The sequence below is a fragment of the Anastrepha obliqua genome, chromosome 5 (genome assembly GCF_027943255.1).
Source record: "Anastrepha obliqua isolate idAnaObli1 chromosome 5, idAnaObli1_1.0, whole genome shotgun sequence".
Lineage (NCBI taxonomy): Eukaryota > Metazoa > Arthropoda > Insecta > Diptera > Tephritidae > Anastrepha > Anastrepha obliqua.
This window is the reverse complement of record NC_072896.1, coordinates 61533785-61560942: the sequence shown is the minus strand read 5'-3', so window position 1 is coordinate 61560942 and position 27158 is coordinate 61533785. Positions and strand designations below refer to the sequence as shown.

Here is a 27158-nt window from a genome sequence, read left to right as displayed (position 1 = left end):
AAACTAGTGACCGACACCAAATGGTGACTGACATCGACTACATTCCGCCAGTTACAACAGAAGAAGTCTTAAGCACGTTGAGGCGTGTAAAAGACAACAAGGCACCAGGCCCAGATGGCGTTCCTAACATCGCATTTAAGGAAGCAGTGCAGGCGACCCCAGAAATCTTCGCGAATATGTATGAAGCATGTCTGAATGAAGGGACCTTGCTACGCAGATGGAAATTGCAACGACTAGTGCTGTTACTCAAAGCAGACCCCTGTGTATGCTAGACACGGCGGGTAAAGTGTTTGACCGCATCATTTGTGTCCAGCTACAAAGCTATCTGGAATGCCCAACCGGCTTATCTGACAACAAATTGGCCTATCTGACAAACAAATCGGGCTAGATCAACTGTAGACGCTATTAGAACGGTGACAAATATAGCGCCCGCCGCCATTAGCGGAGGACGCACACGCATGAAGTTCTGTGCAATTATCACGTTAGACGACAAAAATGCGTTTAATTCGGCGAGGTGGTCAAACATTTTGCTGTCTCTAAGAAATCACGAAGTTACTTTGGGGATAGTATCTTGCAGTATAATACGGATGACGGTCTAAAGACATATAAAGTCACTGATGGCGTCCCCAGGCATCAGTCCTTGGACCCTCACTGAAGAATGCCCTGTAACGGTGGAATTAGTTTAAAATTGCCGGATAAAGCAACACTGGTAGGATATGCCGATGACATCGCTCTCGTGGTCACGGTAGTAAAGAAACAGAAGCGGCCCTCTTAACTGCGCGAAGAAAAAAAACAGTTCATGAAATTGCGAATGCGGCCATGAAATACTTTCGTTAGAGGCAACAAAGTATCTAGGCGTAATGATTAATGCACAGCTCTGCTGTTGTTGTTGTTGTAGCAGTAACTTTTCCTTGTCAGTGTAGTGTAATCGCCGGTCATTTTCGTCTAGCTCATCTAACGATAGGCCCAGGAAACTAGCGGTTTTCAACAGGTTGGGTCGAGAGGAAGAGGGGTGTTGGATGAGTGGATTTGATAGGCATGTGAACAGGTGGTTAGTGTCGTGCCTAGGAGGTGGCTCAGGCTCAAGCAGGTGTCTGCATGGGTGAGACTTGCGGTAACACCCTAGCAGAAACTTCTTGCTGAGCAGTTGTTTATACTCCTTCACAGGCAGCATGTGGGCCTCGTCGTTTAGGTGTTGTATCAGGGACTCTGCTTTAAGCAACACTTAGCATCTGTGGATTCCAAAGCAGCGGCAGTCAACGGTGCTCTTTCAAGAATTCTTCCAAACATAGGAAGACCACAAGGCGCCAGAAGGCACTTCTTTGTAAGGAAATCGAATGTTAGACCCGTAGCTCAAGTGCACCGACCAAATGCACTAAGGCTCGCGTGCGCATACAGGACCGTATCAGACGACGCGGTTTGAGTCCTCGTTGGAAAGCTCCCAACAGATATACTTGTGCAGGATATGGGACAACTTTATGTCAGACAAGGAGTAAAGCCAACAACTGAAGCGAAAGCTGTAGAACGTCTGCATTCGTTAGAAAAGTTGCAAAGCAGATGGGACACGTCTGTTAACGGACGTTGGACCTATAGACTTATCCCCAAAGTTAGCCAATGGGTGACCAGAAGACACGGAGACGTAGACGACTATTTAACCCAAATATTGACTGGTCAGGGATGTTTCTTGGAGTACCTCCATCGTTTTCACGTGGTTAACACTCCAATTAGCGCTTCGCAGGAGTGACTTAACTTTTAGATGAGTTACACGATGACGATCGGTGACTACACCGCACTAGCAGGTCCTAGTGAACTGCCAAAACAACAATCAATTCAACTCATTTTTTACAAAAATATAGCAGCTTTCATAAGTGACGCCTAGGTATCAGTAGTGAATAATTCCTAGACGGTACCTTTTGTTTATGTTATCTTTAACATTGGTCAAGTAGACAGATATACAATTTTACACGATAGAACGCGTTAAAATTATTAAAACTTATTATGCGAATTGTCGATCTTTAAGAACCATATATCACAAAATTCAAAAAACTGGTTCTGTCGAGGACAGAAGAAGGCTGGTTGACCAAAAACTGGGCATTCTGTTATATTGCGTTAAAGGTTGCTGAACAACTTTCAACCCCGATATCTCGACGTTTCCAACCATTAGGCATTTATGAATCAACTGTTTGACGGATTTTATCTGTAGGCGTGTTATTGGTGGACATTTAAGTGATGTAATTTTTCACATATAATGGTTAAAAGCCACATTTTGAATACAAATGTGAAACCTGAAAGAATCTAAATTTTCACATATTTTATTTTAAAACAACATCTAGGCACTTATTTTGAAAGATTTGCAAGTAACTTTATCGTTATTTCAATCGAAAACTTGAAGCAATTACAGAAAGGTCTACAAGCTCTGAAATTCACTAAATATCCAATTCAATTTTTGCCTAAAATACTCTATTTCTATGTATTAAGAACAGTTTTGTTATTCACTTCGGCATACGTTTTTGGGGCGTTTCTAAACATGAAATAAATCAACATACATATTTTTATTTTCGCCATACTTAAGTAGCATATATTTAATATATGATAAATTTAATTACAAAGGAATTAGGATTAACTATTGTACATACATAAAATTACTGGAAATAAAAGGTTATCGAATGTACTTGAAGCCATAACGTTCATCTAGATAAGTTAGGAGTGAAATACTACTCGAAAATTATCGAGGATTAGTTACAATTCTTTCGCAATAGCATTGTGGACTCAATACACTCGAACACTTTTTACTTTCGCGGCGATATAAAGGTGCTTTCTTAGAATTCACAACTTATGTGTTACTTAATTGTGACTTTAAAACAAAATTCGGAAGAATAAGTCGATTTACATTAAATTCGCTCAAATTTCATGTGCATGGGTGTTAACAAAGTTTAGTCATGCTAGTCATCAAGATGTTTCAGTTGCCTCCGAACTTTGAGTTATCAGCAGATATTAAAGGTAAATAATTTTTATATAATAATATGCAAGTACTTGATATTTTTGCAACAAAAAATTATTTCTATTAAAGAAGTTTATCAATTAGTATTCGTTAAGGAATGTTGTAGATAAACATAGATCTTACTAACAATATAGGATCATCAAAAAGTGTTTAAATACAGAAATATATGTTACATGTATAAATTAAAAATTCATTAAGCTATATTATCCATTCGAGTCTACCAAAATGCAAAAATAACCAAAGTACTTTATTTAGTTATGAACTCAGAAGAGCTTATACAGAAGCAACAACGCATAGTTGTGATTACGCCTATATATGGTACATGTAGGCTTGCCTGTACAAAAGTTACCCATTTATGATTTTCATGTATTTCGTTAGCGTTACGAAATGATTTAGTTTCACTAGGAAAACAAAATAATTTGTGTTTTTTTAAGTGCCAATAACTTTCAGTATAATTCTTGTGTACTGATGAAATGTCTCGTGCGTAACTTAGTAAGTGTTGGTTAAAGTTGTAATATGGTTTTATTTTAGCAGGTCCTTAATTGAGGCTACAATTGTTTGCAGAGGCTCTTCGTCTTGCAGGAATGTACGATGATTACCTTCAACGACGTGGACGTCAACTTTTCCGTTACATACTTCACTTAAGCCGTAGTCCACCTCCAACTTCGAATAATTTTCAGTTGGTTTAATCAATGTTACGTCGCACTGCAATTTGCGCGTTACTGCATATTTGTCAGATGCAGCTAGTTTGTAGTAGAATGATGCAGCAGCTGCTTTTACCTTTAGTCAAAATTTAAAATTTTTATACAATGAACTACATATAAAAAATTGCACACTACTTACCAACTCCATGGGTTTTTCTATTGCAGCAGAAACTATTTCCGCGCATTTCTCTACTTTGCCCTCAAATGTTGGAATATCTACTAACAGCTTCGCTATCTAAATTGAAAAAAAAAAAAACATTGAAAATAAGCGTCATAAATATATATCCAAGTAGTTTTGCTTAATCACTCACAGTAAAACCTGTGTTAGCCGCAACAACGCCGAAGTATGCTAGAGCAAATGCTTGATTTTGATCGTCATTATCAGTCGTATTATGGCGCTTTTTGAATGTTTTCAAGTACCAATTTACGTATTTGGGCGCACCATCTAATAAAACTAATTGTGTTTTCTCTTTGTTCTGTTCCAGTTCAACAGCCATAGCAAAAGCAATCGTTGCGCCAAACGAATATCCAGCAATGGCATAAGGGCCCTTAGGTTGAACTTTACGTATGTGCTTAATGTAAAATTTAGCTAAATCCTCAATCGAGTTAAGATCGGCGTCAGCTGTGCATTGCAGTCCATATACGGGGCAATCTAATCGTTCCGCAACCTCTTTCATGGCATCCACAAAACCTTCGATAGGCGAAACGAAGAAAATTGGACGATCCTTCGAGTCTTCTGGTGCGGCAGATTTCAAGCGGATAATAGCTTGCGAAGGCATTAGCTCAGTTATAAAAACAACTTGTGTTCCATCACCAATTGGTGTTGGAGTACGAGTTGCAGGTGAGCTGCGTGCTGAAGCGACCTTATCAACGGAGCCACCGTCCAGTTGCTTTAATTGGCCGAATGTTAGCGCTCGAATTTCTTGTGGCGACATAACTATATCAAAGCAGCGCTCCAATGTCTGTTTAATTTCGGAACTCATCAACGAATCCATACCGAGGTCAGCAAGGGAAGCCGCATCCTGTACGTTTTTTATGTCACGCAATCCCAAAATATTGGCTATGGCTGCTACTAAACTGATGCCAGATGGATCACTGCTTCGCTTCTCTGCCACAACCATTGACGCCAGAACGGGATGTGGTTGTTGAAGGAATAAATCAATGGTTTGAAGACACGAGTTCATACGTTGTGGTAGCGTGCCACCAATAACAGTATCGTTGTCACCCAATCCCTCCAGTACGAGACCTGTATCACCAATGGCACCCCATTGTATAGCCAAACCAGGCAGTCCGTTGACTCTGCGTTTCTCGCAGATTCGTTCCATAGCTGAGTTGGCCAGGCCATAATTTGATTGGCCAACGTTACCGCGACCACATGAAACACTCGAGAAACACACGAAGTAGTCTAATTCAGGGCAAAGTGTACGTGAGTGCTGATCAAGGAATTTTGAACCATCTACTTTAGGTTTGCAGACAGTCTGATAATCCTGAGCATTCTGATCCTCAATTAGAGCATCGCGTAATACTGCGGCCAAATTGAATATTCCTCCGACTAGTGCCAACTTATTTGCATTTTGCAATAATTTCTTGCAACCTTCAGATGTAGTTACGTCATTGGTATCCACAACTACTTTTACACCTCGCTCTTCCCAGCGGCGTATCATAAGCGTCTGGTAACCAGTTTTAATGCCGGATCTCGACGTGAGAACAATGTATCGAGCTCCGCGTAGCACCATCCAGTGAGTAAGTTCCAAACCGAAGCCCCCTAGACCTCCCACAAGTATATAACTCTTTTCTGGATGCATATATGTGCGTGGAATAGCGTTTACTAAGCGTGAGGTCGGTTTTATTATATTCTTTCCGGGTTCTTCATCACGCACTTTAATAACAACTTTGCCGATGTGCTTTCCAGAAGCCATAAAACGGAAAGCCTGTTCAACTTGGAATTCATTAAAAACTGATGTGGGTAGAGGACGCACTGCACCACTTTTAATGCCTTCAGCAACTAAGGAGACAACTCGTTTTTGCATTTGCTCTTCTCCTTCCATTACACTATCTAATAGAATACCATGGAATGATGTGTTTTTCAAGAATACGGACATGCCAAGTGGACTGTTATTGCTCAAATCGAACTTTCCAATCTCCAAGAAGCGTCCATTAATACCCAAACAACGAACAGAGGCTTGTAGCTTTTCTTCAGAAAGTGAATTAAGCACTAAGTCAACACCTTTGCCTTGGGTCTCACTCATAATCAATTGCTCGAAAGATGTGTCACGTGAGTTTCCGATTAATCGTTCTTCTAGCTGCGGGAATCGTTGCTTTAAGAAATCGCGTTTCTCTTTACTACCAACAGTAGTAAACACAGTCAAGCCATGATGTAGCGCAACAGAAATAGCGGCTTGGCCTACTCCACCCGAACCAGCATGAATCAAAATCTTTTCACCCTTCTTCATTTCTCCCCGTACAACCAAGGCATAGTAAACCGTCGAATATACACAAGGTACAGTAGAAGCTTCTTCCATGGTCCAAGTTGACGGGATCTCCCACATCATATGCTTGCTAGCCAAACATGTTGTTGCCAATGATTTCGCAGGTACCATAGCCATAACACGTTTACCAGAAGAATCGCGTCCCGAAAACTCCAAACCAAGCACACAATCCTGCTGGGCCAAATCACCAGGAAGGGCATCAGCGGATAATTTACCAGAAGATAACATAACATCACGGAAGTTTATAGGAGCATAATAAACTGAACACAATTCTAAGTCATCACTTTTGACATTTTGAGATGGCGATGCTTCAATCCATTTTAAAGATGCTAGGTCACCTAAACATAAAAAGATATACAGAAATTAGAAGTTTCCAAAAAATACATATGTATGTACATATAGTGGTTCACAGAAGTATTTTGCATAGTGCCTAATATATACAAATTTAAAATTTGTTATGTATTAAGTAAACGAATTTACTTTTTTAAAGCAGTATTATAATGGTTGTGCATTTGCGCTATTTATTTTTAGCTGAACTGGGGGCTACAAGTGGGAATTATTAATAATTACTTATATTTGAATTTATTTCATCTGTAATTGAGATTCTATGCATATCGAAAATGAGGTGAGGAATAAACCACAGGTGAAAAAATTATTTTATAACTCAGCAATGAGAAAAAATCTACGAAGTTTTTTTATAATGTTTAGTCTATGTTGCCAACCGTCAGAAATCGTAATGAAACGGTATACAAAACGCGGTATTTTAGAAAATATAACATGTGGTCCTCGCCAAATACTAAAAACAAATCGCGAGAAACCAATATATCAGCCCCAAAAAGATATAAAAATAAATAAAGAAAAGCCACATTATTCGCCAACACCTGTACACTAGTGACAAAAGCAAGGATAGTCTCATAATATGGCGAAAGTCAGATGAAGAGCTGCAGAAAAAAAACCGTATGTCCAAAATCTGAGTTTAAGGCTCCTTTGCTCGAGGAATGGGGAAAATGGGAATGTCCTCGTCGCCCAGCACCATGTAGTATTTTACAAATTTATTTATAAAATATAATATTAATAATAATAACATTGATAAAAAATATACACCAAGTGTAACTAACCTTTTACCAGGGCATTCACATAAGCGTGCTCCACTTGCAATGTGGCTATATCTTTCTCCAATTTCAAATGCCTGAACGTTCCCCAGCTACCATTTTTAAGTACATTAGAAGTCAAATCTTTAACTAATTGTTCTTGATAAAATGGCGAAGTTAAAGAGAACTTTTCGGCATTCGAGTCCTGAATGAATATGGTTCTAACAAATTTACCGCCATTCTCGTATGTAAGGCATGTAGTTAAGCCAACAGCACCAAAAAGTTCCTCCCCTTGGCTCACAATATAAATATACTTCTCCTCTTCAGCTGCCTTTGCAAGTGCGAGTTTCAAGTCTTCTAACCAGTCAAAATTTTTCTCGGTTACATTAATAATTTCTGATTTGCGTTTGCTTATGGCAACGGCACGTCTGGCCACGATGAGAGTTCTAGAATCGCCTTTATATAACTCTTGAACAACAACAAAGCCGTATTTGGACAGAACTCCAGAACCAGACTTTTGATATAAACTAACGCTTTCATCGAAAATTAAAAATCCATTCTCTTTGATACTAGAAATGCTGTTCTCCAAAACCGCAGTATCAGGACGAGAGAGTACATCAGTTCCAAATATGAAGTGGCAGTTCTGCTCAACCGGTTCTTTTGCTATATTTTTCGAAATCACTCGAACGCCAAAGTCGCTCAAAGATGTTTTAATGCTTTCTTCATCCTTGCTTGCAGTAGCCACAGCAATGTCAGCAGAAATGGCGGGTTCGCCTTCTAACAACTGTACGAGCTTTCCAGCCGTTAATGAATCGGGATTTCGGCCACCGGCAAGTTCCACTCCTTTTATTTTAAATGACCGCTCTGAGTTTTCGATAACAAGTTGAACTGCGACCGAAAGAGCATGGGATCCAGCCTTTCCTGAATTCTCGTGTGATTCTCCGTGATTGAAATTGGGTATAAACGTGTAGCGCTCTACTGTTGGAGCGTTTTGCGCATTTGGTCGTTTCTGTGCTAATGAAGCTTTAAGGCCTCGTAATTCAACACCGCCACTTTTAATAACATTAATATCGCTATACATGTAAACGGGAATGCCGACTTTTGTGAGATCCTCTGCTGCCAATTGTGTTAAAATTTCTAAATGCTTGCTTGGGTTAATTACCGCCTTTTCAATACGAGTCGGTAGGTAGAGTTCACGTAAATCCTTACTTAAAATACTAAACTGCAACATCGTGTCCATGAAACTAATCCAATTGTCCACCCACTGCAAGTTACCAACACGAGAAGAAATATCGGACGTGACAATTCCACGAAAAATGCCTCCATAATCATAGCCACGCAGACGCAACTCTTTATATACATCACTTGCAACTAATTCCCGCGCAACAGTATTAGGTGACAGTGCTTTCAATGGCAATTCCTCTAGAGTAATGTTATCAACTATTTTTATTTTGCCCGACATAGCTAAACTTCCACCTTCGCAAATCTCAAATGCACCAGTGCCATCGAAGAAGTTAATACCAAATTTGGAAACAGTTTCTTTGTTTAAAATAGATGCACGATGGAATATCAAGTCCTCCATAACTACAGCTGCTTTATTGAACTCTACTCCGCGCATTTTTGCGAATGTCATCCATGCTAGAGTCATGTAGCCAGTTGCAGGGAACAGAATACGTCCGTCAATAGTGTGACCTACTAGGAATGCATCATCTTCACTTGATAGATCGATTTCGATTACTGTGTCGCCTGATGACTTGGATGCGCCATATTTTGGCACTAGCCATCTTTGTGAATGATCCCAACCGATTTTCGAATTCAGCATTGGAGTTCCACGCCCTACAGGGTAAGAAATTGGGCGTACTAAATTTTGTATTTGTGGTTGACCTCCAGCTCCATATAACTTTCCAATATTAGCCAAAAGGAATTCAGCATTATTTGGGTGGCCACGTTTCACAAGGCTAATGTTTAGAACATCACGTCCAAGAGCGCGTTTAAGGATGGCTTGTAACAAACCATGGGGTGCAATCTCGATACAAATTGCCTTTGGTGGTACATGCTGCAGAGCTTCATAGAACAGCACAGGAGACAGCATATTGTTTACATGATAGGCCGCTGATGACTGCTTGGCAACGGGAGTATTCCAAGCACTTTCTGGGATACTGCTACTTATCCACCGTTGGGTGCGATTTTTAGCGGTAGGAATTATTTTCTCCAACATTTGCCTTAGCTTTGGGGCTGCACCTGCAATATATTTGCTGTGAAAAGCGAAGCCGGATGAGCTAACGGCCTTGGCGAATACTCCTTCCGCGTTTAATTTCACTACTAGGGCATCAATCGAGTCCCCTGGACCAGCTATAGTACAATTATCTTGATTATTGTGGCAAACTGGATAGCAATCAGTTGGTACACGCTTATGAGCATCTTCCCAAGACAACCCCACAGCAGCCATCTTGCCTTTGGGTAAGTTTGATTCCTTAATTGCACGTCCTCGCCAATATGTGGCCAACACTGCTTGATCGGCCGTTAAACCACCATCTGCATACGCACATCCAAGCTCTCCGACGGAGTGCCCCACTATACCCTCAGGGTGTATACCAAGTGAAGATAGCAGGTCAGTTAGAGCAACTTGCATGGTTGTGATGGATACAAATGAGCTAACAATATCACCGAATTTTTCGTCAGTGGATCGCGTAAGTATCTCAAGTAGATCAATACCTTCGGGACGCAAAATTTCAGCGCATCTATGAATTGACTTATTGAAGACATCAAATTGTAGAAGATCTTTAGCCATACTTCCCCATTGACTGCCCATACCAGAATAAACGAACCAAATGGGACGTTTTTCTTCAGAAAACTCAACAACCTCACGTTGTACAGAGCCTTTGCTGGTAAGAACGTCGTAGCCACGATAGTAATGAAGTGGAATAGGTTGGGTATGTATGCCGTTGATTAGAGCGAGGTACTCGTCATCATCACGGTGTGTGGCAGCGTCTTCAAGCAGGTCTTGTACAGCATCCATTGTTCGACCAGAACTAATAACCAGTTTTGGAGGACCATCACGAGGAGTAATAGTTTTTGGTTTAGGATTTGATTTAAGAATAATGTGTGCATTGGCTCCCCCGAAGCCAAATGAGTTAAGTCCAATAATACCACCATTCCAGGGCATATTTTTGTCGACCACTTTCACGCGACCATCCACCAAACCATATAAATCAGGATTAGGTTTACTGTAATGCAGGTTACTTGGAATTACACCTTCTTCCATCGCAATTAAAATCTTGGCAATGGAGCAAACACCGGAAGCGGGCTCTGAGTGTCCCATATTTGATTTGACAGATCCAATTAATAATGGAGTTTTGCGATTTTTGCAAAAGAAATCTGTAATCGAATTAACTTCTTGTGGATCTCCGACTTTAGTTCCAGTACCGTGAGCTTCCACATAAACCACTTCATTAGGGTCCAAGTTTATTTCTTCGTAGGTTTCACGAATCAACCGGTTTTGCATACGTCCATCGGGATAAGTTATGCCTTGCTCCTTAAATCCATCAGTGTTCGTACGTGCATTCAGAACTGAAGCGTAAACTCGCTTTGCCGAAGATGTTCGTTGTAAAAGCATAGCTACAACACCATCGGATCGTACGTAACCAGCTCCGGTCTCGTCGAAAGCTTTGCACATACCAGCATCACTCAACATGTTTAGACGCCTAAATTGTAACGACATTTCGGGTTTTAAAATCAAATTTGAACCACACACTATGGCAGCATCACATCTCCCTGAACGTATATCCGAAAAGGCCTGAGATAAAGCATACAAAGAACTGGAACAAGCGGTATCGACTGCAAAACTAGGTCCTTTCAAATCAAATGTATAAGAAATACGATTCGCAAACATAGCTCGCGCGCATCCGGTCAAACCATATCCATTTACCCGATCGGCATTTTCAGTCCAATGGGCCTCGGTTTCGGAATTGGACACCCCAATGTATACTCCGGTACGTGTGCCACGTAATTCCGCAGGGTTAATACCAGCATCAATAATTGCCTCGTATGTACATTCCAGTAGCATCCGCATTTGAGGATCCATGCATTCAGCTTGTTTTGCCGAAACACCAAAAAATTGTTGATCGAGTACTTCCAAGTCATCTGCTTTAATTTTTCCAAGCCTTTCGGGTAATCCATAGAGACCTACAATGCGACATAGGAGAATATTGTCAGAAAAAACCTGTATTTATTTCCGAATGTTTTTAAGTTACCTCGTTCCCAACGTCTCGGATCATCATTGACTAAATCCACACCATCATAGAGATTACGTTTAAACTCTTCAATGCTAGAGCTTTCAGGGAGTCTGCCAGAAAAACCTGTTATTACGATATCGTCGTTTAATACAGAATGGTGGTTGTAGTGTCCCCCAATGCTTAATGGAACACTCCGATCGTTATCGGCGATAACGTCTTCGGCAAAGCGGGCTGGCATTTTGTTAGCTTTTACTATCTCCTCTTCCTGCTGTTGCGAACAATTCGATTCGGAAGAATTTTGCTGGTGTTTGTTCCGACGTCTTTTTCGACGATTCGACCGTGAACTTCCGTTTTTTTGTAATGTTGGCGATGGTTTATTTTTAACTGGAGCAGTTTTTGAAGTATTACTTTTAGCAGTGGTTTGTAACAGCTTGCTGGAACTGAAAATACAAATAAATCTGCTTTAATTTTATTTATTATGAAAATACAAGAATTTTATTTTTAGTTTTTATCATTTCATTTGCCAAGCAAATCGCTGAAACTTTCAAAGGGATAAGCCCTTGGTAATGGTAAATTTAAAGCGTACATTGCGTGCATGCTGCAATGCACAACAAGTTCTTCACATAAGAGGGACTCTTTGCAAAAGTCCCCGAGCCACAGACTCAATAAATTTATCCAAATGTGTTTAGCCGCACTAAAGTAGTGTGCGTTGACAAACCTAAAATAAATATACATGTCAGCGAATTCACGCGGAAGCTAAGGTAGCACTCACTCAATTCTCGATTCCATACTACTCCTAAGCTGCATTGAAAGGGGTTCTAATAAAAAGCGTTTCGAATGCTCATTTTTACAATAATGGATTTATTGTTATTTGCGAACTGAAACCCTTTGAAAGCGGATTATTGCATTTATGCCAAAAACGATAGAGAAGAAAATTGCGCCTTCCGAATTCCCCATATAGTAAGAATCCGTCAACAAAAAAACAAAATGAAGGGGAATTACTTGTTTATGTTTTTGGCCGAGCTTCTCCTAATTTATGGTATACGTCTTGATGAAGGGTCTTACAGGTTTATGCCGCCTTCGAACGGTGGAAACTTTTTTATGAGGAGCTTTTTCATGGCGGAATTACACTCGGAGGTTTGTCATTGCCTGTCCAGGGGCACTTTTTCTATAATTTATGGTTTCGTATTTACAGGTTCAAACACAGGTACTACCGAATGTAAGTAGCACACCAACCCATTCGGCTACGGTATCTTCACAGCATAAAACGTTCCTCTAAATTATTTCGATAATACTGATAAAGTGACAGGCGTTGACTGGATACAAATCCGGGTCGTTACGATAAGGTAGAACGGACTGTCATGGGTGCGTGCTGTGCATATAAAAAGCTTATTGATATAACACCGATTGAAATATTATTAAAGTCGTGCTGCAGAATCGTAGCGTTTGAGGTCATCGTCATAGAAACGAATAGTTTCCATAATCTGGCAGAGAAAAGGCGATAAATATAGCAAAATACCGATTAAAGCAAGCGCATTATAAAATTTAACAGAAACATTATGAGAAATTCGTTTGGACGTTGTTTGTAAAATGGCAAATAAATTTGCAAAAATTTTGTATTTCATAATTTGAATTCTGATGTTAAAACGAGAAGAAAAAATTCCTTGAGGAACACAAATCTTATCTTATTGCGCTGGCTTGAGCACAACGTCAAACTATTGGCGACAGCATGGGATACGAAATTAGTTTTTGCCGCCTTAATTCACGGTTGCATGGAGACACTTGAAATGAGCTACATAGAAATAGGGCAATTAATATTTCACTTTAATACTACTTTTTCAACCTAAAGCGAGGACAAATCTCAACACAATTGGCGAACTAACAGAGGCAGCGAGAAACTGACTTAATGGCGTAATTAATAATATGTCATACGGCTGAAGATCAAAATAACATTTGCTTGTAACCTCGAACATCACGTATGGATAAGCCGACCAAACAGAAAATAATAGAGTAGCTCCAATGGCAATAAAAAAGCACTGCAGAATGTTTTCTAAAATTGTGGTCTGATGATGTAACACTCTTTTACACAAAAACTGCGGATCTCGTCTCAAAGGGTGACAAATCTACTGTTCGCCCTGATGCAGGGTGTCACACGTTTGATGCCTGTGCCTATTGGGTAGATTGCAGTCAAGGGCGTCCGATTAACGGAGCCTTCCAGATGCCGGTTGACCTCAGGAAGTAACAGTGCTGCAGCATGGGGCTCTGCCGAACTTCGCCGTGTTTCTTCTCCTTACATATACTTCTGGCCACCGAAAGGTCGTGAACAAGTGGCAAAGAACCAGATAAAAATTAATTTACAGAAGCGCAAAGATGGGGCCAAGAGAGCAAACCAAACTCTTCGATATTCTATCCCTGTTGCTCCAAAACCTTTAAGAAAGCTATTCCCTCTGTATATGAATTGCAGAAACGTTGCGCTGTGCCTAAGACAGTGTAGAGGTTGAGCGCGATCCTGCAAGATGAACTAACGCCTGATCAAAGAGCCTTTTTAAAGTCGGTCAAATAAGTTCTCTCCGCGAGCGACCAGCGCAAAGGAAGGAGTAGCGACGAGAAAAATTTTCCCCATCCGTTACGCTGTTATTGTTGTTGTTGTAGCAGCATAAACATTCCCATACATATACGATGAATGCTGCTGAAATGACGGTGCTTGGCCAGATATAAATCCGGATCGTAGAACCGTAGGGAACGATCCTTTCCGTTCTTCGGCAACGGTCACTGTGTAAAACCCAAAGTGGATCTACGAGACCTCGGTTGTTGTTGTTGTTTTAACAGTAATGGTAGCCCTGTCAGTGTAGGGCATATCACCGGTCGTCTTCGTCTAGCTCATCTAGGGGTAGGCCCAGGAAACATGCTGTTTCGACAGGTTGGGTCCAGAGGGAGAGGGGTGTTAGACGAGTCGGTTTTAGGGGGCATGTGAAGAGGTGGTTAGTGTAGTGCGGGGTACCTTCTTATGCCGGGCATGTGTTTGGAATGTCGGGGTCAATTCTGGATATGTAGGAGTTTAACCTGCTACAGTATCCAGAGCGTAGTTATACCAGTGTTACGCGGGTCTCACCGGGAAGCTGGAGCTCTTCGTCTGCAATAGGTGGTGGTTGGACTCCGATTACGGCATTCACAGGACGGAGTTCATGAAGATGGTGACGGTCTCCCGGACGAGACCTCGGTCTTCGCCCCGCCATTCTCATTCACAGGGGATGGAACACCTTCCGCTGGTGATCATTGATGGGGGACATCCAGACGCAAACCTTACTAAAACAAGTCCTAAAGGCCAAAAAATATTGCCTCTCATCGTGCCAGCACGTTCTCTAAATGCAAGTTCGTAGACACAGCTCTACACGAAATTGTAAGCAAAATTGAAAGGGAACTTTTCTTTAAAGAATTTGCACTAGATATCTTTCTCCGTAAAGAAAGAACTTTCAACCACAAGAAAGAACTCTCAGTCCTCTTTCAGGCGAGTCCAGATCTCACTGGTGGAATGAGTGTTACTAGACACACACGCGCATATTACTATTAGAGAGCACTCGTCAGGGAGTGATCCTCTGCCCCTTCTCTGGAATCTTACTGTAAATACTGTACTTTTAAAATTGCAAAATACTGGCAGTAATGCCGTAACTTATGTGGGTAGAAAAACATCTCGTAGATCTGAGCAAACTGTCACAAAATGCTTTCAGCATTGTGGATAGGTGGTCCAGAGAGATTGGGAGGAATACACCACACTCGCTTTCAATAAGCGTGCAAAGGGCTATAGGTAAAAGATGAGGCTTGCGCATAGTACACCTGCACCACAGACTAAATGCTTGCCTATTCTGGATAGAATTCATATTCTAGGAACTCGTCCGTGAACATTCAGGGAGCTCCACAATTGTGCTATAAAAACACCTTTACTAATGGATTAATACTAAAAAATAGGGTAACAGCAAAACTATTTTCACTTGCCAAAAAACGTAATATCAAAGCCAACCGGTGATGTGGAAGAATTGCTCACCCCATTATTATGTCCTGTTTCATAATGAATGATGTAAATTTTAGCAGTAAGCAGACGTAAATTTATATTTCATAAAATTTTGTGTAATAATTATTTGCGCCTTATTAAAAACGTTTTATACCACCATTATGTCGGCAGTAATTTTTGTATTTTATACTTTTTTAACACTAATACCAACGCATGACGGTTATATTGCCTGTGGGCTGTGGTAGGTCAAGTAATCAACTACAAGATACGCAGAATCTGCTGCAAATAATGAAATTATTAATAAGTAATTGGTTAATATAAATGGGAAGTTGAAATGACAAATACCGTGTGCTAACAGAAACTTTCAAGCGCGTCATGCGTATGAAGCATAACTCCCTTTGGGAAGCTTCTAACACTTCACTACCTTGAATTTACGCGGCTATTTTGAGTGGTTATAGCACAGTTTGAACTGCATAATTTCCAGTCTAAGCAGTTAGTTGAGTCATTTATTGACATTAGTATTCTCTTAGTCTCTCTGTGCATTAAAGAGTTTCTCTTTATTGTTGAAAGAGATTCACTGTTTAAGAGTAGAACACGTCTTACAGTTTTTATGTATGTATATGGGAAAGTACATAAGCGGCGTGGTTTGTTGCCGCATGTTAAACAAAAACATCGGTATACAAATCAAAAATCAGGTGATTTCTACTATTACTTCAGATGCATACCATGCACATTACATACATACATATATGTAAAGGGAGTGTTAAATAGAACTGAAAAGAGAGCACTAAAACAAAGTGTTTTTAGCAAACTAAAGCCAACAAATATAATCAAAGAAACGGTTTCAGACAATTATTAACTTAAAACGTCATAGTTAAGAAAAGATTAAAAAGCCTGAAAGTGGATTTTAAGATCCCCTTTTTATATGGTTCATACAAGAGCAAACAAGAACTGATTATTATTTTTGCACATAAGTACTTACATATGCATGTGTATGTATGCAGTTAAAAAAAAGCCGAAAAAATTGCATACTAATGACTTACCTATTGATAAGCATTTAGACAAACGCTTATGTAGGCACATAGCATACACATACATACATAAAAATGTATTCGGGCTTTCGAATAGTAATATTTCAAATACAAGTTTCAAATTTAAGTTTTGAAACAGGAAGCATAGGAATATTATGTATGTATGTACATATTTGACTTTACACCTAGAAGGTTTCAATACAACGAAAATGCATATGTACATACCTACATACGTAGATAAATATATCTACGTACATCCATAGATGGAAGCAGACCTATTGGTGAATGTACATATCCATACATACATACATTTAATTCTTCCAAAAGTCCACTATAAAAGCTTTGAAGAATTCCCAATATATTTTCCAGTGAATATTTTTTCCCAATCTTAAGCGCATATGTACATATGTATATATAATACTTTATTGGGAGTGTGACCGCCCTTTCTAATATATAATTTAGTGGTTCAAGCCCACAGTGGGTTTCGAACCCAGGCCCTACCGAATAGTAGTCACTCACAAACCACCCGATTACGGCAACAAAATCGTATGATATACATACATACTTACATATACGTGAAATTTAGTGCAAACCAACCCAATACAAGAATATAAAAGTAAAAAACTTCAACACCCCAACATACATATGTATGTATTATGTACACATGCCTACTTCTAACGCAAATATATTATAAATATGATTGTAGTTATAGTCAATGCATATACATAATTATGAGCAATACTGGCGATAGTGTTACAACGGAACAAATAATAATAGATTTGTACATATGTACGTATTTCTGAATATATGTACATGTAAACATACGTATAAATATACATTTATATAATATACATACATATGTTGCAAATATCTCTACGTCCCCTTCATTACATATTATAATAATTCTTTATGTATGTATATGTATAAGTTTGTATGTACTTACGAATGTTTTATTAAATATTACTAAAATATTGCATTTCGAATCTAAAGCAAAATAGGTACGATGAGTATGTGCAGAAATGGTATCGCTGGTCTAACGCCATAAAATAAATAACCAAATGACCACGCATCAGCAAATTTCAAGCTTGCGTGCCGCATTATCGAGAGAGTACCTATACGTCATCCTCACAAGTACACATTTTCTTCATCTCTCGTATTGGCTGGTATTTTTCCTCTCTTAGTAAAGTGAGAATGGGGTGGCGTGATTTCAAGTTCATTAATGTTTTCAGTGATAAGTCTAATACGAACCGTCGAGGTAGAGAAAGGGAATTCGGGCAACAGTCACTCTTAGATACTGCTGTCGGATCTCTGTGCAAATTTTATGAAACTATAAATACTTATGAAAAGAGTTCTACTATCTATTTTACAATAAAAAATATATCTAATAACAAATAAAATTGAAAACAAAAGTGCGTACCTGCATAGGCAAATTTTTATGAAAGAGAATTTTTTTAAATTTTCGATCTATTATCGGAAAATAATTGGAAACGCTTTTAGGCAAATCTTTTTTTGGTAAAATATAAACCGAGGGGCTAGTAATGAGTGCTCTTATAAACACGCATTTAAATATTTATGTACAGCATAAAATTAGTTTATTTTTTGGTATTCTTGTAACTGCGAATATTTCTTATATGTATGTATATACTTTACATCGCGCTTTTGCCAGGAAAACCTCATACTCCCAAAAACCAATACAAATATATAGTTAGTTACGGTATTTCTTTACTGTTTACACAGCATAATATATTATTCCAACAAACTAACGAATCAATACATATGTTTGTATGTATATACACACATTAGGTTGGACCAGTTTGTTCTTAAATGGTATTACCGACTTGATTTCTGACGACTGAAGTAATCTATTTATTGACTATTCTGAACTAAAGAATCCATGATAGCATAACTTTAAAATGGATTTACAGACTCTTTATTTAATTTAATTTCCAATAATTTTTTCACATTTTTGTGCAAGAAAATCTATGTATGTATTTCGTTTTAAAATAATTTAAAATATATATATATATATATATACGACTATATAATGGCGGCCGCCATATATAAATATAAATATTTATATGGTACATATATAAATATAAATATTTATATGGTACATATATAAATATTATATATAAAATATCATAAAGGAATTTGATAATAAAAAAACTCTAGCCGTAGAAAGTTCCAAAAAGAAATATATTCACTATAATAAACTAAATCTTTCACTATAATACTACACTGTGTGACAAAAACAACTTTTCAAATACACATACTTCTTTTTAGGCTTGGTCAATCCCCCGAATTGGTTTGTGCGAGACTATCACTTCATGTGTCCTAGTTCAGATGCCCACTAGAAAACGAGAACCTTCGAGTGTACAACTACCACGAAAAAACTTCTTATGAAAATCATTCAAGATGGGCATAAAACTGTAAGGCCGCCCATTTATTGGGGATTTACCACAAAACAACTGGCAACTGGATATACGTACGTTCATACGTGCCAATTATATGTAAATACGAGTATATACCATTAGTATACATACAACCATACATATGTTTATCCTATGTGCAAATCTTTAAACTATTAGAAGATCGTAAAAACATGAATGTTCGAAATCTCTCCTTGAAATACATATATTATTATTACTGTGTTCATACAAGCGACTTCTAGTAATAACAGTAAACCAATTATTAATTTCGACTGACCCGTCTCCTGAAGCCAATATTTTGATTTCCCGCATTTAAATGTCCAACCAGCGAAAAAAGAACTTGCGACTCATTCTATCATAACTTTTCTTTACTTTTTCTTTTATCTGTAATTTAATTATTTAATCTGGTCAATTACGACTTCTGTAAAATTTGTACGTAAAATTGTATTATAATTTTTTTAAATTATACAGCACGTTTCTATGATGGAGAATTTTTGCTAGATAAAATTTCTTCAGCACAAAATGAACGTTTTGCATTACTACTTGTAAAAATTAGCAATGATTATTAAAAATGTTTGTGTAATCCAACAGGACTTATTTATAAGAAGTAATAGCAGTAGACCAGCTGATTTACTTTTTTTTATATTCAAAGAGATCCATTTTTTTTTTTGGTTTGTTTATTTACCTTCTGGCAGAAGTTTTGATACTCAAACTACCAAATTGCATAAAACAAAAAATTTTGTTTCTGTACTATTGCTATCATATTGTAATATTCGCCCTGATATTAGAAACTACGATGACAAATGTAGATATGTAGCGTGTACCCGCTGCATCAGGATCGTCAGAAACCTATGTGCATACATACATGCGTATTATATAAGTATTCACATACATACATACATTAGTTCGAATTCAATAAGCTAGCAAAAACACTACCATTGATTATTGTAATCAATTCAAAATAATCACCAATTAAGTAATTAGAATGCGTCAACTTAGTTAGCATTTCATTTGAATGAGTTTCCGAGCCATATGTCATTCACTTTCCTCACAACAAGCAAGTACTGTTTAACGAGGCAGGAAGAATAATTCTAGTGGAAGTGAATCGAAACCTATTAGTGTGGCGGCCACACGCAAAAAATACAGTAGGAAGACGACCTATTGACTTGGAACTTAAAACGCACCAAGTTAGTACTAGTTTTTCTTTTGTATTGTAAAATGTGCCTGTCGGAAATTGGGGGATATGAGTAGATTAGTTAAAAATATCACTTAACATCACTGCAACATGAATTAGTAAATGTATGTTTACCACTATATTTTAAGCTCACCAACTTATTCAGTTTTATCACTCAACCTATAAACTATTCCCAAGTTTCAATAAAATCGCACTGTTCACAGCCATACCGAATTGAATATGTAGATTTAATTTTTTATATAATAAGTAGGTTACATGAATTAAATAGGAAATATTGTCCTTTGACATTTTAAAGCTTCATAATGAAATTACTTGAAATGTAATGTCCAAATCACGCCAACGCAAGAAAAGAAATACTAAACTCAGAACAAATAAGCGACATCCTCGCCATTCCCAGTCATTCAAACATCGAAAAAATAAGCAAATTCATTAAAACTATCGAAATGACAATATAACAATAAATCCATAATGATGGCCTCTGCAGCCAATGCTCAAACATAATTTTAGTACTGGTATTCATACCAGTCACTAAATAATAATAATAATAATAATAATAATAATAATAATAAATAATATACTTGAAATGTTATTTCAAAATAAATAAATTTTGAACACATTTTTACATACATTGCATTTAGTCATGGACATATAAATAAGAATATAGTATGCCTCTTCTTTGAATATCCAATATACGTTTCTCTGACAGTCGGTTCTACGTTACCGGAACGACCTGGATTTACTATACATCCGGCCAAGGACTGCCACTCCAGCAGCACTCCCCGTATATGTATGGAAATGTTTTTGCTGCTACAACAAAAACAGCAAATATCCAATACAGATTAAGTGTTTCAAAAGCAATTAGCAATAAGTTGTAAGAAAACGCGGCGCAATAGTAAGTGTTATAGAGAGTTTTTACTTTTATCTTCATGGGTGCATTTACATACATATATCATAGAGAAATAATTGCCTTTATTACCAAATCACTCCCAAAAATTATAATGCAATTCACAAGCCATATTTTCCAACTTTGATCTTCCGCATTGTATTGTAATTTATGGGAATGTGACTTGATCTCAGGGAAATCCGGAAATGTAAATACAGAATATTTTTTTTTCTGGAAATTCATTATTTGGCACATTTCTGTTTTCCCATATATTGGTTTTTCGAAAGAGTTCTAAAAGCTCGAATTATTTCCATAATTACAGCTCTGTCTTGCGAGTGAACACGAAACCATAAGGCCCTCCATTAAAAGGCAATATCCCCACGACAGTCGGTTCTACGTTACTGGAACTATTCGGATTTATATCCGGTCCAAGGCTGTCACTCCAGCAGCATTCCTCAAACATTTATGGGGAATGTTTGTACTGTTACAAAAACAACACCCTAAGCTATTTCGGAATGCTCAAGGCACATAGCTTGTTTCTTACATTTACCCTTCGATGTTATAAGGCATAAATATTTATTCATTCAATTTTAATAAAATTAGAAAACTCATCAGAAAACTACTTTGCATAAAGATAAAAATTTCGACTTGTAATGGCCGCCGTAACCGAATGCTTTGGTGCGTTACTACTATTCAGTAGTGCCTGGGTTCGAGTTTCCGGACATGAAAACGTTGTTTTTAATAGCGGTCACTCCTCGGCAGGCAATAGCAAACCTCCAAGTGTATTTCTGCCATGAAAAACATCTTCATAAAAAGCCATTTGCCGTTCAGTTAGCTAAAACTGTATGTACATATAGCAGATCATTCCTTTTTGCGGAACAACATCAAGACGCACTACAAACAGACGGGCTCGGTCAAACAGCCAATTATATATATTTAACCATTGAGAAAATTAAGCGCGACGTTAAGCTGACAATACATATCCGACAATTTGCAAATCGTATTCTCTATAAAATAAGAATTTGAGTTTTAATGCAATTGATCTTTTTACTCAAAAGAGTAGGTTTTTTTTTTGATAATTTTGTTACAAGTTTCCCCTAAATTATTATAACGATATGTTGTTTTTACGGGAAAATTATTCTGACACTAATGGATTAAAATTCGCGCGGCTTATAAAAATGCAGACATGGCTGAATACTTAAGTATTTTCACCCGAAAATAAGCTAAAGCTTATTTAAATAGTATAAAGTATTGCAAACTAAATTAAGTGACCTAAGGCACCTTAAATAATCCATTTAATCCACATGAGTTTCAAAACTTTGTTTTAAGTAAAACAGAGATAGGACTGTCACATTCGCACTGTATAGAATGTTGGTACCTATGTATGTATTTTACCACATAGGAGCTCAGCGTTGGAATTACATACATAAGTACATATGTATATTTGCATATTTTATACTAGGTACATAGAATTAGGGAAGCGAAAACTCAAATGAGTTTCCCAAAAAACTCTCAAGTTTATATACATATGTATGCATGTATATAGTTGTGGAGGTTTTGCAATAAAAGATGCGCACGAAAAAACGTACTTCCTATTTATGTATTTATGCTCGTTTATAAACGTGTAAGACTTACTTAGCTTGGTATTCTTAATTATCTCTAAAGGAATGTTTTGAAGATCATTTGGAAAACCATGCTGAAAACCAAAATAGCTCGTGAAAAAAAATAATATTTCTGGCCTTGTGAAATTCTAGTGTTGTCAGGCGCCATCTATTGTTCCCATAGGGAAGTTCGACATATTTCACCATAAGTACACTCAGGATGTTCAGTGTTGGAACTCAGTGGAATTAAACCGTAACCATTTTCCTACGATTAAATTTCTACGTAGATGCAAGAATGCATCGATAAACAAAAATCATTACATGGCGAGCAAGCAGCTCTTATGGTAAATAAGGGGTGCTTGCGTTGAATTCCAAACAATTTAAAAAAGGGCCGAAAACGCGACTGTACAAAGTGCTTCGAAAACTGGTTCAAACGAATGCTAAAGTGTATTGATAATCATGGAAAATATTTTGAAAAACTATTAACTGTTTTCAAGCAACAATGTTTGTTTTTCAATTGTTATGCTAGAAACATATCATATTATATTATATATAGCAATCCTCGTATATACGTACACTTTGACATTTCGCGGATATTTTGGATACTTTCATTTGATCATTCGAAACATTCTTATTAATATATAGATTTTATTCTAATACGAGAGGATTTTTTTTATTTAGACCTTTCCCTTTAAGGTTTGAATTTTTTCACAAAAAAGGCATAAAATCTGAAATTCATAATCAACTTTTCAGAAACTAATAGGCCTACCGAAGTGATGTATACATTATATGTGTAGAATTTCCTTGTCTTTCTTTTCGAGAGAAATTCGGGTTTTGGCTGAATAAATATAAATTGTAAATATCTCGTAAACTTGTCCATACAAAAAATGAACGCGAATTTCGAAATCAAAGAACAATTCTACGTAGCATTTGGATAGTTGTTATTGTTCGTGTTGGTGTTGTAACATCATAACAATTTCCTATAAATGTTTAGAGAATGCTGCTGGAATGACCGTCCTTGGCCAGACATTAATCCGAGCAGTTCCAATAGCATAGAACCTTCTGTCAAGGAAAAGAATCAAAATTTGTGAACCAATATGAATAAAAACTTCAACTTTGAAGACTTTGAAGACTTAGAAATGGTCATATGAAAGCTTTTTTAATATCAATCCGAACCGTTTCCTGCGAAAAATTTTAAGATCGGCATACAACAAAACATTAAAAAACATATAATATAATGTCAAATAAAGTTAAAATTTTATTGGTTTTAAGAGTTTTCTAACTGGTTTAGTATGCCAGCTTTTAGCAATTTTAAGTTTAGAATCAAGATAAAGTGAGCAGAGATAAAGTGCAATTTTAATGAAAGCACTTAGTAGATGCGACTTTAGCTTGACCGTGAACTTTGGAAAATGAAAACTTCAGCAGCTCTGTAATGAAGTAGTTATCTTGAAAAGAACTTTGCATGAAAAGCAAACTTGAACTTTTAATTATTTTCAATTTGTATTTTAAAAAAAAGTTTTTGGTTTTTGTATATACACACACACATATATATATATACACATATATATATATATATATATAATTGGCGCTTACACCCTTTTTGGGTTTTTGGCCGAGCTGCTAATCCTATTTGTGGCGGACGTCTTGATATTGTTCCACAAATGGTGGGAGGGACAGTTTTAAGTCGACTCTGAACGGCAGATATTTTTTTATGAGGAGCTTATTCATGGCGGAAATACGCCAATGTCATGCCATTGCCTGCCGCGTGAGCGACCGCTATCAGAAAAAACTTTTTCTTCATTTTGGTGTTTCACGGAGACTCGAACCTACGTTCTCCGAATGATAGACATGCACCAATCCATTCGGCTACAGCGGATTATTAATCAAAACTCTGTGATTTAATCCTGAATCTCCTTGTTCTTAATTAACACGTAACATTAGCTTTGTTCGACTAATTTTCCAGTAGCGAAATTTTGGCGAATTCGTCATCTGTTCTCCAGACACTTCCATATCTAAATTCCTTATATTAAATTATCTGCTCCGTATATTAAATTATGGTTAATTACAATATGGTTTTTAATAGATGCATATCTAAAACTATCAAAATTATTATTATGGGCCAACGCACGAATTTATGAAATTTTGGTACTTAGGAAATATTTGAATACTCGTTTATTTTTTGTTTGTAACAGTACCAGCAGAATACATTTCTTGTGAACAAACACATGAAAAATAGAAAAGATCTCTTCAACATTTCTTGCAAAGCTTATATAAGGCGTTCCACTACTTGCCGCACCAGGGTGTGAAACCATTATGTGGATATTGTAAGGAACATCACATACTTATTGACGTATAATATATGTAAGAGCGTAAGTTGATTTATAGTTATGCTGCACATAATTTATTAAAATGAAGACCTACTGTAATTGAAACAATCGCAATTATATTTTATCTAAATTTAGAAGCCATACTTTAAATACGTAATACTTTGTCATTTGTATGTAGTTCTACATACATATGTACATATGTGCAGAGATACATGAATATCATAAGATATTAAAAACGTTTACACACAAATGTATAATACATACGAATGCATGTACTATTTATTAATCTACTAAACTTTGGAAGGACCGAACTTTGGTTTCCGTACATCAGTACATTAGTATTTAACGGAGCATTTATTTTTATTATATTGTAGTCTAGCTAACAGTATAATTTTTTTATTGCATATTTCGGAGCAAAAAAAAAATATTTTTTAAGCGTTTGAATATAAGCGAGTGCAACGTTATTTTTGAAGGTTTTGATGGTCTACCAAGTCACTAAGCTTTTTTTTTAATAATAAACAAGATTAAACCAAAAACGGCTACCGGCAATATTAACAACTTCCTAGCCCCCCTCCCTTCCGCTCCCCCCGAGACATTTCTCCTAGCTGTAGTGACGCGATATAGTATAGACCTTCATATATAAAACATCAAGACCGATATTACAAATTGGAGAAGCTTGTTGTTCAGACATCAAGGATATTATGTGGACATTTGTACTTTTCTCGTTCTCACATACATACATCCATATCCATATGAACATATTATACACATTTCAATTGGAATACGTTCACTAGATTTTCTCTGACCATACATACACAACTTCGTATTGAGGTACATACCGAGTATCAGGCAACTCTTTAAAATATCCTTTCCTTTTCTTCACGCTTGCCGATTTGTATGGTTATTTTCCTCACACGATTCCCCAAGTCTTGAGCTTTGGTTTATTCCGTTACTTCACGCAGGAATATTTAGTGTATTATGGCAGCACTAAGTCGGCGCTAGTTTTGTACAGTCCTTTTTTAAGTTTTAGAAAAATATGTTTCCAAATGAACCGTGGAATGTGAATGTGAAATCTCGCTAATATTCAATACTATGGACACTTATCAATTTGTACATTTCTATATTTTTCTATTTTGTATTACTTTACGAATGTTATTTGAGGTGTTTTATACCGCAGAACTTGATAAGTTATGTTGAAAAAAGTGCTTATATTCACTCACTTTTATTCACCGTTAAATGGAAATTTTCCGTTTGTACTACATTCAAGTGTTTCCAGCACTAAATGTACAAGTAAAATTTAATTTCTAACCGCCAAGTTTCCAAGTCGATAATAACTCAAACTAAACGTCTTGACGTTATGAAATGTCAATGAAGACTGTTTCTCAAATGCAAAAGCTTGCCTGCATTTAACAGTTGATGGATGGCAGTGGGTTCCCTTTGCTGATGTGTGAGAAAATGACTTTCCACTATTCAAAATCGACGTACATGCGAAGAACACTTTGAGCACGAAAACAACACTCTTTCATAGAGGTGACATCTACTGTGGAGCAAGACATATTAAATATTTGTTTGGTTTTTATATATTTACATTTATATATCAATTTCGTTTCTAGGAACAATCATGGGCATACATACATATATATTTTATATATAATTATATATGTATACATATACATACAGTATAGTACATCCATATATGCTGTGCAAATATAAAGATAACGGCATTACCATATTTTTTTTTTAATTTTTAACATCGAAGTTTAAGATTTCTTAACTACGTTCTTTTTTAATAGATTAGAATAAAACAATATTTGAAGAAAAAACATTTAAAAAGATTTATTTTTAGGTAGCTAGCTTCCAGCGTTATTTTTATGGCTTCTTGTAAGTTCTATAATATCTTATTATTTGTCAACTTCCCCAGTTAAGCGGTTCTATCATATCTTCATTTGTTTTTCCAACAAGGAAGTTAGCTTAACTCAAAAATTATTCAGAGCTCTTGCAATGCCATTTTATTCTAATAGCAATCTTCATTGATGCAACTCTTCTGAAAATATGCGATCCATATAAATATGGATGAGGATAAAAAGAAATTCATATACGAGCATATTAAAGAATTTAATCGAGCTTGTTTTACTGTGCGAATATCTACATCTTTCTGAGAAA

General features: G+C 36.9%; 1 protein-coding gene across 2 annotated transcripts; it reads right to left on the bottom strand.

The window, feature by feature from the left end:
- Positions 1-2547: 2547 nt before the first annotated feature.
- Positions 2548-26383, bottom strand: LOC129247704 (fatty acid synthase). 2 transcript variants are annotated; one of them, XM_054886956.1, is made up of 6 exons: positions 25835-26383; positions 11539-11960; positions 7313-11470; positions 4017-6532; positions 3845-3940; positions 2548-3781 (listed from the first exon to the last, which is right to left on the bottom strand). In XM_054886956.1, the coding sequence occupies exons 2-6, from the start codon at positions 11756-11758 to the stop codon at positions 3524-3526; spliced, it is 7248 nt and encodes a 2415-aa protein (XP_054742931.1). In that variant the 5' UTR covers positions 11759-11960; positions 25835-26383; the 3' UTR covers positions 2548-3523. The 2 variants fall into 2 exon arrangements, with proteins under 2 accessions (XP_054742931.1, XP_054742932.1); XM_054886957.1 differs by having other exon boundaries at positions 26216-26383.
- Between the last annotated feature and the right edge of the window lie 775 nt (positions 26384-27158).